Source organism: Hypomesus nipponensis, chromosome 22 (genome assembly GCF_054491055.1).
Source record: "Hypomesus nipponensis isolate SF chromosome 22, ASM5449105v1, whole genome shotgun sequence".
NCBI lineage: Eukaryota > Metazoa > Chordata > Actinopteri > Osmeriformes > Osmeridae > Hypomesus > Hypomesus nipponensis.
Genome location: NC_140382.1, coordinates 9,443,240 through 9,460,221, shown reverse-complemented (window position 1 = coordinate 9,460,221; position 16,982 = coordinate 9,443,240). Strand labels below are relative to the sequence as shown.

At 46.1% G+C, this 16,982-nt stretch overlaps 2 protein-coding genes across 2 annotated transcripts; both read left to right on the top strand.

Moving 5' to 3' along the window:
• The first annotated feature begins 406 nt into the window (after positions 1-406).
• Positions 407-9,304, top strand: klhl5 (kelch-like family member 5). Its single transcript, XM_084686917.1, has 12 exons — positions 407-1,236; positions 2,519-2,707; positions 3,476-3,612; positions 3,739-3,935; positions 4,514-4,726; positions 4,992-5,178; positions 5,284-5,508; positions 5,632-5,707; positions 6,698-6,784; positions 6,963-7,175; positions 7,264-7,435; positions 7,643-9,304. The coding sequence occupies exons 1-12, from the start codon at positions 662-664 to the stop codon at positions 7,697-7,699; spliced, it is 2,328 nt and encodes a 775-aa protein (XP_084543043.1). The 5' UTR covers positions 407-661; the 3' UTR covers positions 7,700-9,304.
• Positions 9,305-10,124: 820 nt separating this feature from the next.
• Positions 10,125-16,625, top strand: sdad1 (SDA1 domain containing 1). Its single transcript, XM_084687920.1, has 22 exons — positions 10,125-10,308; positions 10,525-10,629; positions 10,866-10,964; positions 11,072-11,182; positions 11,268-11,339; positions 11,813-11,913; positions 12,010-12,067; positions 12,254-12,328; positions 12,773-12,874; positions 12,981-13,050; positions 13,136-13,239; positions 13,323-13,380; positions 13,487-13,545; positions 13,632-13,708; positions 13,889-13,986; positions 14,083-14,159; positions 14,282-14,408; positions 14,554-14,645; positions 15,273-15,463; positions 15,866-15,950; positions 16,045-16,206; positions 16,386-16,625. The coding sequence occupies exons 1-22, from the start codon at positions 10,219-10,221 to the stop codon at positions 16,431-16,433; spliced, it is 2,061 nt and encodes a 686-aa protein (XP_084544046.1). The 5' UTR covers positions 10,125-10,218; the 3' UTR covers positions 16,434-16,625.
• Positions 16,626-16,982: the final 357 nt, after the last annotated feature.

Sequence of the window (16,982 nt, the reverse complement as noted above, 5' to 3'; positions counted from 1 at the left end):
TCTGCTCAGCTATGTTCTGCTGCTGAAGCTCTACCGAAACAAACAGGTTAGGCTGCATGGTGCAGGATGTAACATACAGCTGGATGCCAAGTTCTAAATCCACAAACATTCAAGGACTTAGGACTTGGTTTTACTCAGTCCCCAGTCCCCCTACTGCTGTCTCTCCAGTTTAGTTCCTCTCCGCAATATTATAGTTTGACTACCGTAGACTAGTTCTCTACAATAGTAAGTAGTTTCTAACAGTAATTTTCTCTACAATAAGCCTAATTACAGTAGGCTAGTCCTCTCCAATGCAGTCTAATGCTGTTGTTTCCAGTTGAACTTCATACATGCTGTAGCCTACACCATTTTTGCATAGTGTGTGTGTGTGTGTGTGTGTGTGTGCGTGCACGCGCAGGGATCATACAGAGCCTATAATGTAGAAGAGGTAGGAGTATGAGTACCGTTCAAAACTGCTTTGCGTTATTTGCTCTCACTCTTTCACTCACTAACGCTCACCCATTACGCATACATACACAAAGCTTCACTCTTACACCCATCCATAAACGTTGCCTCTGGTCGCAGTTTTCAGGCGTTCTGTTGCCAAGAGACGAGTATCTTTACAGTACGATACGTTTACTGCACGAAGGCTCCCCGCCATTTCTCCCGTTTAGAAACGGGAATGTCGAGCAGTAACTCCAGTTCTTCGAGGAAGGAGTTTGATGTGAAGCAGATCCTCAGAATCAGATGGCGGTGGTTTGGTCACCCCGCGGTCCCTCTGCCTCATACCCCACCGTCGGAAGACTTCTTTAAAAGAAAAGGAACGGACAACACCACCGGAGAGAGCCCATCCGTCAGTGTCTGTAACGCAGATGCCAGCACGTCAAACGTCAGCACTGGGAGAAACGGTCTTACGACCAGTAGTAGCAATTGTGCGAATTTATGTAACGCCAACAACGGAAAGTTGATGGACTCTGTAGGGAGTAGCAACGTCCCCGGAGCCGCTTCAGCTGCAACCGAGAGTTCGGTCTGTCCTCGTTCTATCAGTGCACCGGAGGGTAGGAGCTCGGCGGCGCTGTCGTGGGTTGCCTCGCCGTCATTATCACACTCTCGCCCACTACAAAATACGGAGCCCCCCGGCGAGTGTCAAGTACGACAGCCACTATTGATGGTTTCTGTTCCGGTAACTGAAGAGGAGACAGGGGCATCCAGACCCGAAAATAGGAAGCATGCGGAAACCGACTCTAGCTCGTGCAGGTACGATGCAAATATTTTTTTTGCACATAGCTGATATTGTTATCCCGTTTGCAGGGATAAAGAGCCTACTGTGTTGTTACATAGCCTCTTCATTTGAGTTTGTCAGGTCAGCCAAGCACCATAAACTCTTTAGTGGTCTTATCTGATGGCACGGAAAGCCAAAGGACTATTTTTGCAGTTAGTTTCCAAAACCCCCTGTGCAATCAATGTAGGAGTTCATCTCCAACCATCCAGCATTTTTAGAGCTTAGGCAACTCCCACTTACTGACATTGAGTCAGTATGTGGTCACAGTGTCCAGACAGGACCTTCAGGTAATGACTAAGCCTACAGTAACACATGTCATGCTTCGCTGTCTGTATGGCTTCCTCCCTCATTTGCCCACTTTGGGTTTAAAACTATTGTCCTCTGACCTATGCACTTCTGATCTTTGATTTTCTATTGTACTTTGTACACTGTAAGCTCCATTTGTACGTTTCTTTGGATGAAAACGTCTCCTCAATGAATTCAATGTAAAACATTTCCAGAACTGTGTCATTTGTGATGATCTGTGTAATCAAGTGTTCTACTATACATACAAATACATCAAGTGTTCTCATTAACTAAAGGCTTGTACACGGATGTTGAACATCCTTGATGTGTGTGTGTGTGTGTGTGTGTACGGTTTGACCAGTATCTTTTGTATTCACTGTCGTAGTTGAAGAATGATGGTTTGCTTCATGCACATAGGCTTAATTAAGTGGACTGGAGGGCGGACGTTTTCCCACTTCAAAGCCTCCTCTGGCAGCATTTAGACACACACACACACGCTTCAAGAAGAGAACTAGATAAATTAAGATCAGGGAACTGGGGGAGGAATGTAGAGAGAGGAAGAGGAGATGACGGGGGGGGGGGGGGAGCGAGATGGGAAGACTGTTCTACTTCAGACAGCGATGCATTAGTTAGGGTAGTTCATACACACACACACACACACTCCCCAGTCCAATGTGTGTGTGTGTGTGAATCTTATCCATCTCACTCAATCTTCATCTTCCTCTGGACAACCACAGAGCATGTGGAGTTTTGCCAGGAAGACCTTACTGTAAAGCACCAAATAAACTAATGGTACGATCGTCTGATGCACACAGCCCATATGATGGACCCCTGCTTATGAATTAGACAACCACACGAATACAGGCCACACACTGTCTCTCTGCTTTATTTTCACTCTCCTTTTAAACCCCTCGAGCCTCACCAAGCATGCTCTCCTCCTCTGTTTGTGTGTGTGTATGCGTGCGTGTGCAGGACGTCCAACAGCAGTGCAACGCTGTCCTCATGCGTGTCTATGGAGCTGTGTGTGTGTCCAGAGGAGTGTGTGTTCTCTGCCGCCTCGCATGCCAACTCGACCTTCTCCAAGATGGAGACCTACCTCCGCACGCAACAGCTGTGTGACGTCACCCTCGTGGCCAGGGACAGGAGGATACCTGCACACAGGTGACACACACACACTTACATGCCCACAGCTTACAGGGGACTGATCCTCTGATGCTAATATTTGTGGGCCTGAGGGAGGGAGGGAGGGGGACATATCAAACATTGTGTCGTCCCTGTCCTCCTCGATTAAGGAGGACAGCCTGAGAAAGACCTCGTAAGAAAGAGCCTGCTGAAAAGGTGCGTGCGTGTGAATCCTAACACACACTCGCTTTCTCTCACACACGTGCACACGCAAACGCACCATACATTCTGAATAAACCACTCATATACCATCACAGTATATTTTGAGTTGACTCAGGAGTTTGTGCTGCGAGAGATCACAAGCTCAGCATTCTCTCTCCTCCTCTCCCTCTCAACCCTCCCTGCTCCGCCCCCTTTTGTAGATTATTCCCCATGTCTCAAGGAACTAATCTGTTTTACACTCCTGACTACCTATTAGATATAAACTCTGCCAATGGCATGGAAAACTATCAGTTCCCTCTATACTAGAATAGAATGGAATCTTGTTTCCATTCTGAGTCGTGAGTAGTGTGTGTCTTGAGTAGTGTGTGTCTTGAGTAGTGTGTGTCTTGAGTAGTGTGTGCGTGTAATCCCTCTTACTGGTGTGAGAGGCAAGCTTATTTAACAAATCCTGTTTAAGTAACCATATCATTGTTTTTATTGCCGTTTCTCTCTTGAGTAGTAGAAGTAGTAGGTACTTTAGTCATCTCGAGGGGAAAAACCGACTTCCATGTGTCAGGCTGTCTATTCTGTTGTAATCCCACCCAGACTGGTGCTCTCCTCGGTGTCAGACTACTTTGCGGCCATGTTCACCAGTGATGTCCGTGAGGCCAAACAGGAGGAGGTGAAGATGGAGGGGGTGGATCCTGATGCCCTCTGGGCCCTGGTGCAGTATGCCTACACAGGTACACACTCACAGAACTATCTAACACAGGAAACGGGAAAGAAGATTAGCTGATAGCTCCCCTCTTCAACTTGTGATCAACATACACACCCCTACTGCACATTATGTGTGTGTTTGTCTTTCCAAGGTCGTGTGGAGCTAAAGGAGGACACCATTGAGTCTCTGCTGTCGGCCTCCTGTCTCCTCCAGCTGTCCTCTGTGGTCCAGGCCTGCTGCTCCTTCCTCACCAAGCAGCTGCACCCCTCCAACTGCCTGGGCATCTGCTCCTATGCTGACGCCCAGGGCTGCTCCCAGCTGCAGCACGCTGCATATGCCTACACCATGGTGCAGTTGAAGACACAGACACATACCCACCCCACACATACACACTCCCACACAGAAGGAAAGAAAGCCATGAATGAAAATGTGAGGGGAATGGCTTTTCGCATAGTCACCATAGCAGCAGCACGAAACACATAACTTTGTGAAAGGCCATTTTTGTCATGTTTTCTTTCATGTCTTTCTTCAACTTCTCTCTGACTTTGTCCCTCACCCTCCATGTCTGTCTCTATTTGTCCCTGTCTCTCATACTCTTTCTCCTCCTCTTGTCTATCTCTCCATCTCGCACCCTTGCTCTTTCTCCCTCTTGCATTCTCTCCCACATCCCCTCTTCCTGTTTCTCTGAAAAGACTAGTAACATTTAAATACCTCAGATTATGTTGAAGTGGTCTCTTAGCTGTAAATCTCCCCCCCCCCCACACACACACACACAAACACACTATGGATGAGAATAGTATCTCCTAGACTCCCAAGGAGGAAGGCGGTATGTGGTACAAGTCAGAATAATCCTTTCTCCTCTGTCCCTTCTTCTCCGCCATACGACTCCTTCCTTCCCTTTGCTCCTCCTCCCTCCCTCTATCCAGGAACACTTTGTGGAGGTGGTGGCGGGACAGGAGTTCCTCCTCCTTCCCCGAGAAGAAATGGAGAGACTCCTTTCCTCCGACGACATGAACGTGCCCGACGAGGAAACCGTGGTGACGGCACTGTTGGGCTGGGTCCGCCATGACTGCCCTGCCAGACAACAGTATCTGCCCTCCCTCCTGGCTCACATTCGCCTGCCTTTATTGAAACCTCAGGTTAGGAGCCACTGTCCTTCCCCCTCTCTGTCCCTCCCTCCCTTCCGCTTTTCTGCCTTTGGACCTTCATGCCACAGAGAGACTTGGTCACCAACACTGTGCATCGCATGAACCATTTTGATCATTCATGTTAAGAGTATTTCGATTCTCTCCCCAATCCACAGATTGCATAATACTAATGAACCGAACTGAATAGTCACACCGTCCCTGAAGAGACGTATGGAACAGTTCTTCACAAGTCCTTTCTCTTGCTGTGTGTGTTTAGTTCCTGGCTGACCTGGAGTCTGTGCCCCTGCTGAGGGACAGTGTGGAGTGCCAGCGTCTGCTGATGGAGGGGATGAAGTACCACTTGCTGCCCCAACGACGGCCACTGCTGCAGAGCCCCCGCACACGACCCCGCAAGGCCACCGTTGGCGTGCTGTTTGCCGTGGGGGGCATGGATGCTACCAAAGGTAACACACACATGGCATGGATGCCACCAACATGTGATCTACTATCTCACACCGACACAAACGCTCAACCAGTATAATTTCCTCCTTCGCTCTCCCTGCTACCAGGTGCCACCAGTATAGAACAGTACTGTCTACGTAGAGACAAGTGGAGACAGGTGGCAACCATGTGTGGGCGGAGACTCCAGTTTGGTGTGGCGGTCCTTGACAACCGACTCTATGTGGTGGGGGGGCGTGACGGCCTGAAGACTCTGAACACTGTGGAGTGCTACAACCCCCTCAGCAAGAGCTGGAGCATCATGCCTCCCATGTCCACACACAGACACGGCCTGGGTAGGATCCCACACACACACACACACACACACACACACACACACGGTCACACACCCATACAAACATGGACACACACACACTGCGTGGATGTGAGGTTGTGATTGTGTCTGTGTGTGTTTGTAGGTGTTGCAGTCCTGGAGGGTCCTATGTATGCAGTAGGAGGTCATGATGGCTGGAGCTACCTCAGTACTGTAGAAAGGTACTGCACCCTTAACCCTCAGTACTGTAGAAAGGTACTGCACCCTTAACCCTCAGTACTGTAGAAAGGTACTGCACCCTTAACCCTCAGTACTGGAGAAAGGTACTGCACCCTTAACCCTCAGTACTGTAGAAAGGTACTGCACCCTTAACCCTCAGTACTGTAGAAAGGTACTGCACCCTTAACCCTCAGTACTGTAGAAAGGTACTGCACCCTTAACCCTCAGTACTGGAGAAAGGTACTGCACCCTTAACCCTCAGTACTGGAGAAAGGTACTGCACCCTTAACCCTCAGTACTGGAGAAAGGTACTGCACCCTTAACCCTCAGTACTGTAGAAAGGTACTGCACCCTTAACCCTCAGTACTGTAGAAAGGTACTGCACCCTTAACCCTCAGTACTGGAGAAAGGTACTGCACCCTTAACCCTCAGTACTGTAGAAAGGTACTGCACCCTTAACCCTCAGTACTGTAGAAAGGTACTGCACCCTTAACCCTCAGTACTGGAGAAAGGTACTGCACCCTTAACCCTCAGTACTGGAGAAAGGTACTGCACCCTTAACCCTCAGTACTGGAGAAAGGTACTGCACCCTTAACCCTCAGTACTGGAGAAAGGTACTGCACCCTTAACCCTCAGTACTGTAGAAAGGTACTGCACCCTTAACCCTCAGTACTGTAGAAAGGTACTGCACCCTTAACCCTCAGTACTGGAGAAAGGTACTGCACCCTTAACCCTCAGTACTGGAGAAAGGTACTGCACCCTTAACCCTCAGTACTGGAGAAAGGTACTGCACCCTTAACCCTCAGTACTGGAGAAAGGTACTGCACCCTTAACCCTCAGTACTGGAGAATTGGCACTCAACCAATGAGTGACACACTCCACCAGATGTATGGCCCTAACTGTATACCTGCTCTGTGGGGGTCGGGCCAGGGCTTCTGATGGGATCAGTATAATGATGCTGTGTGTGTGTGTGTTAACCCTCCCTGCTCCAGGTGGGACCCCCAAGCTCGTCAGTGGAGTTTCATTGCCAGCATGGCCACACCCAGAAGCACAGTGGGGGTCGCAGTCCTCAATGGAAAGTAAGTACACACACTGTTCAGTATTGTTTTCAGTTCATGTCGAATTGTCATCGTTGTTCTTTTTGACGAAAAGAACCATGATATAAAGTAACTCTTCACGGAGCAGCATGTGGAGGGAGGAAGTGAGACGGAAAGGGAAGGAAGGGAGTAAGTGAAGATGATCTGTCTCTCCCCGCAGGTTGTATGCTGTGGGTGGTCGTGACGGCAGCTCCTGCCTCAAGTCTGTGGAGTGCTTTGACCCTCACACCAACAGGTGGAGCTGCTGTGCACCCATGGCCAACCGGCGTGGGGGGGTGGGCGTGGCCACCTGGAACGGCTTTTTGTATGCCATCGGAGGGCACGATGCCCCCGCCTCCTCCCTTGCCTCGCGGCTCAGTGATTGTGTGGAGAGGTGAGATGGATGGGTGGGTGAGGAGAATGGGGGACGGGTGAGGAGAATGGGTGAGGAGAACATCATTATTGTGTGTGTGTGTGTGTAGGTACGACCCTCAGACAGATGCTTGGACGGCGGTAGCCCCCATGAGCATCAGTAGGGATGCAGTGGGTGTGTGTCTCCTTGGTGACCATCTCTATGCTGTTGGTGGTTACGATGGCCAGGTGTATCTCAATGCTGTGGAGGCCTACGACCCTCAGACCAACGAGTGGACGCAGGTATATCACAAATAACTATACACACATGCACACACGGATATATACAGTAAACATATACAAGCAGATATACACATGTTCAGTCACAGTGAAGTGTGTCAATTCTGACCAGTCTCCCAGTCCCTGCTGCTGAGAAGCAGCCTGTTGTTTCTTCATCTTATACAGCAATAAGTGTTACTGAATCTGCCCGTTTTGATCTTTCACCTCTAGGTGGCGCCATTGTGTCTGGGCAGGGCTGGAGCTTGTGTTGTGGCAGTCAAACTGTGAACATGGCCCGTGTGAACACACGCCTGAACGCCCTGTTGACCTCATCCCACTTCTGCCATCCCCGTCCTTCCTCCAGTGGGTGGACAGTCATCCCATACATTCCTGTAAACCAGGAGAGAGGGAGAGACCAGGAGGGAGGGAGAGACCAGGAGAGAAGGAGAGACCAGGAGAGAGGGAGAGAGAGGGAGAGACCAGGAGAGAGGGAGAGACCAGGAGGGAGGGAGAGACCAGGAGAGAAGGAGAGAGAGGGAGAGACCAGGAGAGAGGGAGAGACCAGGAGAGACCAGGAGAAACGGAGAGACCAGGAAAGAACAGGAGAGAGGGAGAGACCAGGAGAGACCAGGAGAAACGGAGAGACCAGGAAAGAACAGGAGAGAGGGAGAGACCAGGAGAGACCAGGAGAAACGGAGAGACCAGGAAAGAACAGGAGAGAGGGAGAGACCAGGAGAGACCAGGAGAGAGGGAGAGAACAGGATGCCAGATATTTGAAAAGCTCTCTCTCTGTCATTCTCTTTCAAGCTCAGTATTTTTCTGACCATGCACACACACACACACACACACAATCCCAGGTACTTGTTTTGGCACCTCCTGTGTGCTGACAGATGAGTGGATTAAAGATGAATATGAAAGAGTGAGAGGGAGGATGTAGATTGTATGATGTACATTCAATGCTATCATTCTCTTACATGTTTTCTTTCTTTCTGTCTCCCTCCCTCCCAGCAATAAGGGAGTGTAGCATTTGACATGTTTGATCACAAACCAGAAGACAGTTGTTGCGTTGTAAAGGTTTTGCTATTTATCCTGCTTCCTCTCTGGGGTCTGTATGTGTGTCTGTCTGTTTTAAAGGCTGGGATCTTTTTTTTATTAGATCTGCCTCTCAGCTACTCTCCTCTGTTGCCACACTCACAAATAGAACTGCACTCCCACAAACACACCCAAAGCATAAACACATCCACCCACACACCAAATACAAATACATACTGTAGATATGCACAGTCAGCCCTTCACACATACACAAACATCTGCAGATACACACATTCACATGGACACACTCACAGACACACTAAAACAACAGTGCTTTTACACACTCTCGGAAGCCCCCAGAATGCCTTCTGGACTTCTTAAAGCACAACAGGCATGCTGCTATGTTGTGTCTGTATTTGAATCTTAATGTTTCAGGATGGCATTCCAGAATCCTGGTTTCCTCTTTGTAGGGCCAGGCTTCCCTTTATTTATATGGCACATCTCTCAGCTTGTACCTAATACTGTTTAAGGGAGGAGGGGAGGGGCCTAGCTGGGGGAGTAGAAAGACTGAGTGGAATACAAAATGGTGACATTCTCATTTCAAGTACAGCATATTGTTTTAGCAATGATAATGTGTACGATTATGTAAATATCTGGAGATGTCTGTTCTTATATAGTAAGCTACTGGCTTTTTCTTCAGTATTGCTAGTTCTGTGTGTGTACGTGTGTGTGTGTTCTTACTGTGAGTGGTGTTTCCATGTTTCCACCTCATCTCTCTACTAACAGGATGTCTTCTATATTTTACAACTCTGATGTAGTATACTTGTTTTTTTTTACATTAAAATGAAAATGGTAAAACAACTGAATAGCTTATTTAATGGTTGGTATACATTTTGTTGTTGTGGCAACACCAGAGCGGTTTAGCAGCTGAAGTGCTGCTAGCACCGTGAACAGTAGTGATGTCCAGTCCTTGAATGGTTTCTTATTTTTTAATTAATTTTGACTATGACTCTGGAGTAACAAATAGTCTCAGAGTGTGATTCATTTTCCCATGGCCTTGCATCGTGACAGTTGCAGAGAATCCATGGAGGAAACATTTGTTCACCACTCGACTGGCTCTCCGGGTAGGCTATGGGTAGCCTATGACTGAGTATTTTGTTGCATGGGCTCAGTATCAGAAACTAGAGACGGGTACCATTTCTGGGATATTGGGAAGTGTGCTTGTGTGACTATTAGCCATATAAAGTTAGGTCCTTGTGCAAAATACTCTCCCTCTCAAGCATTGAGCTCGAGTTAGTGGGGTCAAGCAGAGAGAATGATCCTTGCGTCTTTTTTCTGAGACCGATATTCATAAAAAATTGAATCAAATCGTATGATTAGATTAGATTTATGAACCTAATTATTCAAAATCATTATTTTAAGGCATTTAAATGTATGCTATGTTGAGATTATATATATACAGCAGTTCTCTTATCAATGGCCGGAATTTTCCGGTAATTTTGTCTGTTTTCTTGCAACACTCGTTTAGTTTGACCAAATATGTACAGTATATTTGTTTTTGATAGTGTAGGCCTCCGCCTCATACTCCCGAACAGTAGGTGGCGGTAACCCATTTCTTAACGTTGGTTGCAATCTGCCATTAAATTAAAAGTAGTTTGACCAAAGAGCCTACCCGTAGATGAGTCAAAACATGGCGACCCCCTCGTAAGCCACGCTGGTGTTTTGCTAGTTATCGTTCAAGTTTTACGGAAGTGAATATCAAATAATTTGTAATCATGTCGGGTCGACACAACAACAAATTGCCAAATAATCTTCCACAATTGCAAAACCTTATCAAGAGAGATCCTCAATCATACACTGAAGAGGTCAGTCAACCAACGTTAATAGTTGATAGCTAGTTAGCTGTATGTTACAGTTGGTTAGCTTAGCTGACATGTGTAAAACTAATTGTCAAACAAACATGAGACGTTTGTACAGCAAACACGTTTACATAGAGGTTTGCTCCTCCACACGTTAGAATGTCATGTCAGGGTTTTAAAAATGTATTACCTTGACCTTTTGGTACACATTTCTTTCTGCAGTTCCTGCAACAGTACCGACATTATCAGTCCAATGTGCAGATTTTCAAGCTACAGCCTGACAAGCCAAACAAAGAGCTTGGAGACCTGGTCATGTTTCTGGCTCAGGTTAGTAAGAATCCAGATCATGTGTTTTTAATGTCGTGATTTTATCATCTACACTCGAAAACAGTCATCAACCACCAGGCCCTAAATTTGGCTGGGACCATGATGTTAATGAATATATTGTAAGCACTACTATACATTTAGCAATGTCACTTTGGTTAAGAGTGGCTGATAAATGAAACACATACTGTCATGTCTCCCGGTCTATAGGATGATTATATTGACTGTTTGTCTTTCAGGTCGGACACTGCTATCTGCAGCAGCTCTCTACGTTCCCCCAGGAGTTGACAGAGTTGCTTCTGAGCCATCACACGGTCTTAGAATCAGACTTACGAATGGTAAGAGGGAAGCTATGGACATAATGATGGATGCTATAGGATTTGTTTAGCTAGCTAAGCCATATTCATGACTAACATGTTGTCATGTTTTTCGTTCCTTCTCACAGACCTTCTGCAAAGCCCTGATTCTCCTGAGGAACAAAAATCTCATCAACCCCACAGGTCTTCTGGAATTGTTCTTTGAATTGCTGCGATGTCATGACAAGCTACTAAGGAAGGTAAGCCTGCTGTATCTGAACCAGCTGCATCTGTATCTATCCACCAGTCTACCACACTTAACCCTCACTTGTAATCTATTCCCAGACGTTGTACACACATATTGTGGCTGACATCAAAAACATCAACGCCAAGCACAAAAACAACAAAGCCAACACGGTAAGTGTATCTAGATATCAGGGATGTGAGAAACAATCTACTCAGTTCTGTATCGCAAGTCTTTCCATCCGTAATATTTGTATCTATTTTATCGACATAGCCTATTGGTAAATGCAAACTATACCATCAATCCTCATAACAAACTGAGAATACACATATAGCCTAATCTGCACCAGCACAATTCACATCCAAAGTCTGGAAACACTAGCTCCTTTTACACCTTTTACACAGCTTGCCCCCTTTTACAGACATGGAATGAGTTCTGTGTAAACAAGCAAAGCTGGCATGTTGATGGGTCTTCTTCATGGCAATATTATGGGGTCTTTGTGTTTAAGGGTCTTCTGGCTTTTATATCTTAAAAGGTAAACCAGAGCTAGACATGACCAACGCTGTGTGCAAGCTGTCGGGCAACAGGAAGGCATTTTGGAAATACCACAAATGTCTGTAAGTTGTGCGTGTGTTTTTGTTTCCAGATGTTACAGAACTTCATGTACACCATGCTGAGAGACAGTAATCCCATTGCAGCCAAGATCTCTCTTGATGTGATGGTGGAACTGTACAAGAGGAACATATGGTGAGTATTAATGCTGTTTACCAAAAGTTTGAAGCATATCTGTAAGAAAAATAAATGAAATATTTGTTCCCTGTGTCTATCTGCTATCCATCACAGGAATGATGCCAAAACTGTTAATGTCATCACAACTGCGTGTTTCTCTAAAGTTACAAAGGTAAGAGCTCTTCATCTCCATCCTTGTCCCTTATTCTCAGTCATCTTAAATAATCACATCAGAGCCGCTTTTGATTAATTTTTTTGTTGTTGGACATCCTCAGAATAGGTTTCAGAGTACATATACCAAGTCACTTCCGTGTCAAATTTGCATGTAATGTAAACTGTCTTCTTCATCCCTATGCAGATCCTTGTAGCAGGCATGAAGTTCTTCCTGGGTAAAGATGAGGATGAGAAGAATGACAGTGGCTCAGAGTCTGAGGCAAGTATGGGCGATGGTGTGCATGTACACGGCAGTTGAGAAACAAGCTTGTTCTTGTGAGCAGAAGGCAAGGTGGTAGGAAAGGTAGGTTAGGTAGGGCAAACTGGGTGTCTCACACTTGTGTTTTGACACATTTTTTTGCTGGGAGAGGGGATCTGCAAAGCACAACCCTTCAGAAATCTTATAATATGTAATATTGTTTTAATTTAGCATGTTTTTTTTAAAGCTTTATTAAAACTTGCAACCTCTTGAGACCTTTAGGTCAAATCGTCTTCCACAGAGCTATACCCATGTAACCTTTCCAGAAAGGGCCTAACCCTATGCTGCTCCCCCTCACTTCTGCCCCAGAGAAGAAGTCATCTCAGCCCAGTTTGAATTTAAAGAGAAAAAACAGAGTTCTGCAAGTGAAGTTCTGATCAAAGTCATGTTTATCGTTGTTTCCAGGAAGAGGGGCCGTCGGCTAGAGACTTGATGGTGAGATATTCCACAAACAAGAAAACCCCAAAGTCCAAGAAGAAAATGGAGAAGGCCATGAAAGTCCTCAAGGTATGTTGAGGACCAGTAGTAGTAACTTCTGTGTTGTCTCTGATCAGAGGTTTATCTTCATCTTATTATTGGAACTTGTTTTTCATCAAACATGTTTTCTACACAGAAACACAAAAAGAAGAAGAAGGTTGAAGTGTTCAATTTCTCAGCCATCCATCTGATCCATGATCCACAAGGTATGGGCCACACCTTTGGCATATGCTTGAAATGAGACATACCTCTGTTGCCATTTCTCTTACAAAACATTTTGTTAATACCCAGATTTTGCGGAGAAGCTTTTAAAACAATTGGAGGACTCCAAAGAGCGCTTTGAGGTGAAGATCATGATGATGGACCTGATATCTCGACTGGTCGGTATTCATGAGGTAAGGGCATGGCTGCATTCAAGGAATTGCCTCAGAAAACAAAGTCCAAGCATTGGATATTGACAGTGGTGTCTCCCCCACAGCTCTTCCTCTTCAACTACTACCCATTTGTCCAGCGGTTTATTCAGCCCCATCAGAGAGGTGAGTGCGCGGGCTACTTAACATGTACATTTTTGGGGGACTAGTTGTACAAGGGCAGCATGAAAGTGATTGTATGCTATATCTTTCTCTGTTTCTCCCCATTTAGAGGTGACCAAGATCCTTCTGTGTGCAGCGCAGTCTTCTCACCAGCTAGTCCCTCCTGAGGTAAGACCAGGATCCGGCCAGAGAGAGAGAATCAGCATAGTTCAGCTCACATCAGAGACATGATGTGTTTGCTCTCCCCTTCACAGATCATTGAGCCTGTGATCATGACCATCGCTAATAACTTTGTGACGGACAGAAACTCAGGCGAGGTGATGACCGTCGGGTAAGTACTTAACAATTTGGGAGCTATAACTGTTGGAAGGTATAGCTTACTGTGTGTGATACTTGATTCCTAAAGTGGCTGGGCTCTTTACAGTGTATGCTGACACGTGTGTTCTGTAACTGCTCACAAGGAAACCACATGTGTAGGAGTATATCTAATGAGGGGATTTGGTATCTACAGCCTCAACGCCATCAAGGAGGTTGCAGCTCGCTGCCCCCTCTCCATAACAGAGGAGCTCCTCCAGGATCTGGTCCAGTACAAGACTCACAAAGATAAGAGTGCGTAGTAACCACCTGTTTCATTACTTGACATATGTAATCGCTACACAGGGGGGTTTGTACATAACTAGGGATTTTCTTTCCTCTTCCTATTAGATGTGATGATGTCAGCCAGAGGACTGATTCAACTCTTCAGGAATCTGAACCCACAAATGCTGCACAAGAAAGACAGGGTGAGTACTAATGTTTCCACCCCCCCACCCCCCCCCCCCCCCACACTGTCCAGGTATGAAACACGAGCATAGACAAAGTGTGTCACCAGTGAACACATGACAACTCATGGTCTTGTGTCCAGGGGAGGCCAACAGAGTCGTCAGTGGAGGCCAGGATCCAGGACTATGGGGAGATGGCGTCCAAGGACTACATCCCAGGAGCAGAGGTCCTCGAAGTAGAGGAGGACCAGGAAGCAGCTGAGGATGAGGGTGAGGACTGCAACAACACGGTTTCTCTATACACAAACATGGTTCATGGATTGGAGACATTCCCTAAACAAGGTTAAAAATACTAATAATAACGAAAAATTGAAATGTTTACAATAACTTTCTGTTTCTTCTTAATGGTGACCAGAAGGGTGGGAGTGTGCCAGTATAAGTGATGGTGGTGAAGATGGCGAGTGGGTGGATGTGCACCATTCCTCAGACGAGGGCGCTGGAGAAATGGTAAGGACCGTCCTGGTCACTGTGTCTATTACACATATACCTGTAAATCAATATGACGTATTGAGCAGTTCCTCTGTATGTTCTGACTGGTGCCTCCTCTGTATGTCCTGACTGGTGCCTCCTCTGTATGTCCTGACTGGTGCCTCCTCTGTATGTCCTGACTGGTGCCTCCTCTGTATGTTCTGACTGGTGCCTCCTCTGTATGTTCTGACTGGTGCCTCCTCTGTATGTTCTGACTGGTGCCTCCTCTGTATGTTCTGTCTGGTGCCTCCTCTGTATGTTCTGACTGGTGCCTCCTCTGTATGTTCTGTCTGGTGCCTCCTCTGTATGTCCTGACTGGTGCCTCCTCTGTATGTTCTGACTGGTGCCTCCTCTGTATGTTCTGACTGGTGCCTCCTCTGTATGTTCTGACTGGTGCCTCCTCTGTATGTTCTGACTGGTGCCTCCTCTGTATGTTCTGACCGGTGCCTCCTCTGTATGTTCTGTCTGGTGCCTCCTCTGTATGTTCTGACTGGTGCCTCCTCTCTATGTTCTGACTGGTGCCTCCTCTGTATGTTCTGACTGGTGCCTCCTCTGTATGTTCTGACTGGTGCCTCCTCTGTATGTTCTGTCTGGTGCCTCCTCCAGGCTGAGAAGCTCCAAAGCATGCCTGTGGAGGAGAGGAAGGCCAAGGCCAAGGCCGTCAGCTCCAGTCGAGTCCTTACCCAGGATGATTTCAAGAAGATCCGCCTGGCCCAGATGGCTAAGGAGCTCACCGGTGCGCCGGGCAAGGCTCAGAAGAGGAAGATGGTGGATAGTGATGATGAGGGGGACAACAGGTGAGTCACATTTGCAACTGGTTGTTTCACTCAGATGGTCTTGATCAACTTTGTTGAATTCTACAACTGGGATTTCATAACTACAAGAATTGCCATATACCAATAGTTTTTTTGACCGCAAGATTCCAAACTATATAATCTTTGTGTTCATGACAAAATTAATCACAAATTCATAACAATTAAATTAGATTTAATTGAATTAAGACATGTTCTATTCTAATCTAATAAATTGCTTTGTGACATAGTCAGGTACCAGAAAGATTGTATTTTCTTTTTATTCGACAAAGTTATGAAATGGCTTGGATCCCATTGTTCTCACAATTGTGTCCCGAGGAATACTGTGTTGCAATGTGAATCGTATTCATTGTTTACCTTGACATGATATGATGCAACATTTTTCAGAGGAGAGCTTCTGACCTTGAGGAACATTGAGAAACTGCACAAGAAACCTAAGGCAGACAAGGAAACACGCCTGGCTACGGCAATGGTAGGTCTCTTTATGAGGAAAGCTGCTCTGCATTGTGACTGACCTCACCTCTCTCCTGACAGTTAAGCACCTGGTCCACGTCTGTCTGTTTCAGGCTGGTAGGTCAGACAGGAAAGAGTTTGTGCATAAGAGGACAAAGCTCAACCCGTTTGCCAGCACCAGCAACAAGGAGAAGAAGAGGAACAAGAACTTCATGATGATGAGGCACAGTCAGAACGTCAGGACCAAGGGCAAGCGCTCCTTCAGGGACAAACAGGTGAATGAGTGCATTTCTTGAAAGCTGATGTTACATTGTGTATATGGTGTTTCACTGAATTATTCTAGTTTTTAGATTACCTCTGGGTTGTGTATCTGCAGGTGTTGATCTGACTCATATAGATTCATGTTGATCAAATCCACATTAAGTTAGTTGTGTTCTGTGCCTTTTCCATCCAGATTGCTCTAAGAGATGCCCTAGTGAAGAGAAGTAAGGTCCATAAGTAACATCTCTGGAGTGAAAGGTTCTATCCTTACCCAGCATCATCAAGATCTTGTGAAATGGGACTTGACTTTGTATAAAAACAAATGGCTGCCTTAAATTGGGCAATGAAGTGTTCTTTGTAATGTGGGGTGTAGCATCTGTATTCGTGTATAGGTAGGCTTATAGTGCCATCTATTAAAATATAATTAACTCTTTTCATTTGTGGATTATTTTATATCAAAATAAATTGCATAAAGTATACATAACATATATATATATACTCAAATTTTAATTTCATTAAATTAGTTAATTAAACTTCAGGAATATCAATCTCCTTAAGTTCTGTGGCTGCTAGAGTCCTGGTCCCTACTGGGAGCATGATGAGGAACCTGCTGCACAGGTAGTCCATCTCCTCCAGTACCCCTACACGAAGGAGCATATCTGAAGGGGCTGCACTACCTGTACAACCTGATTTCTTCTGGTTCTCTGACACCCAAACTCTGCAGGTTGTTACAACTAGATGGTTCAAATTTAAATGTTGAGTGGAGATTGTTATGAACCCTGATAGCTCA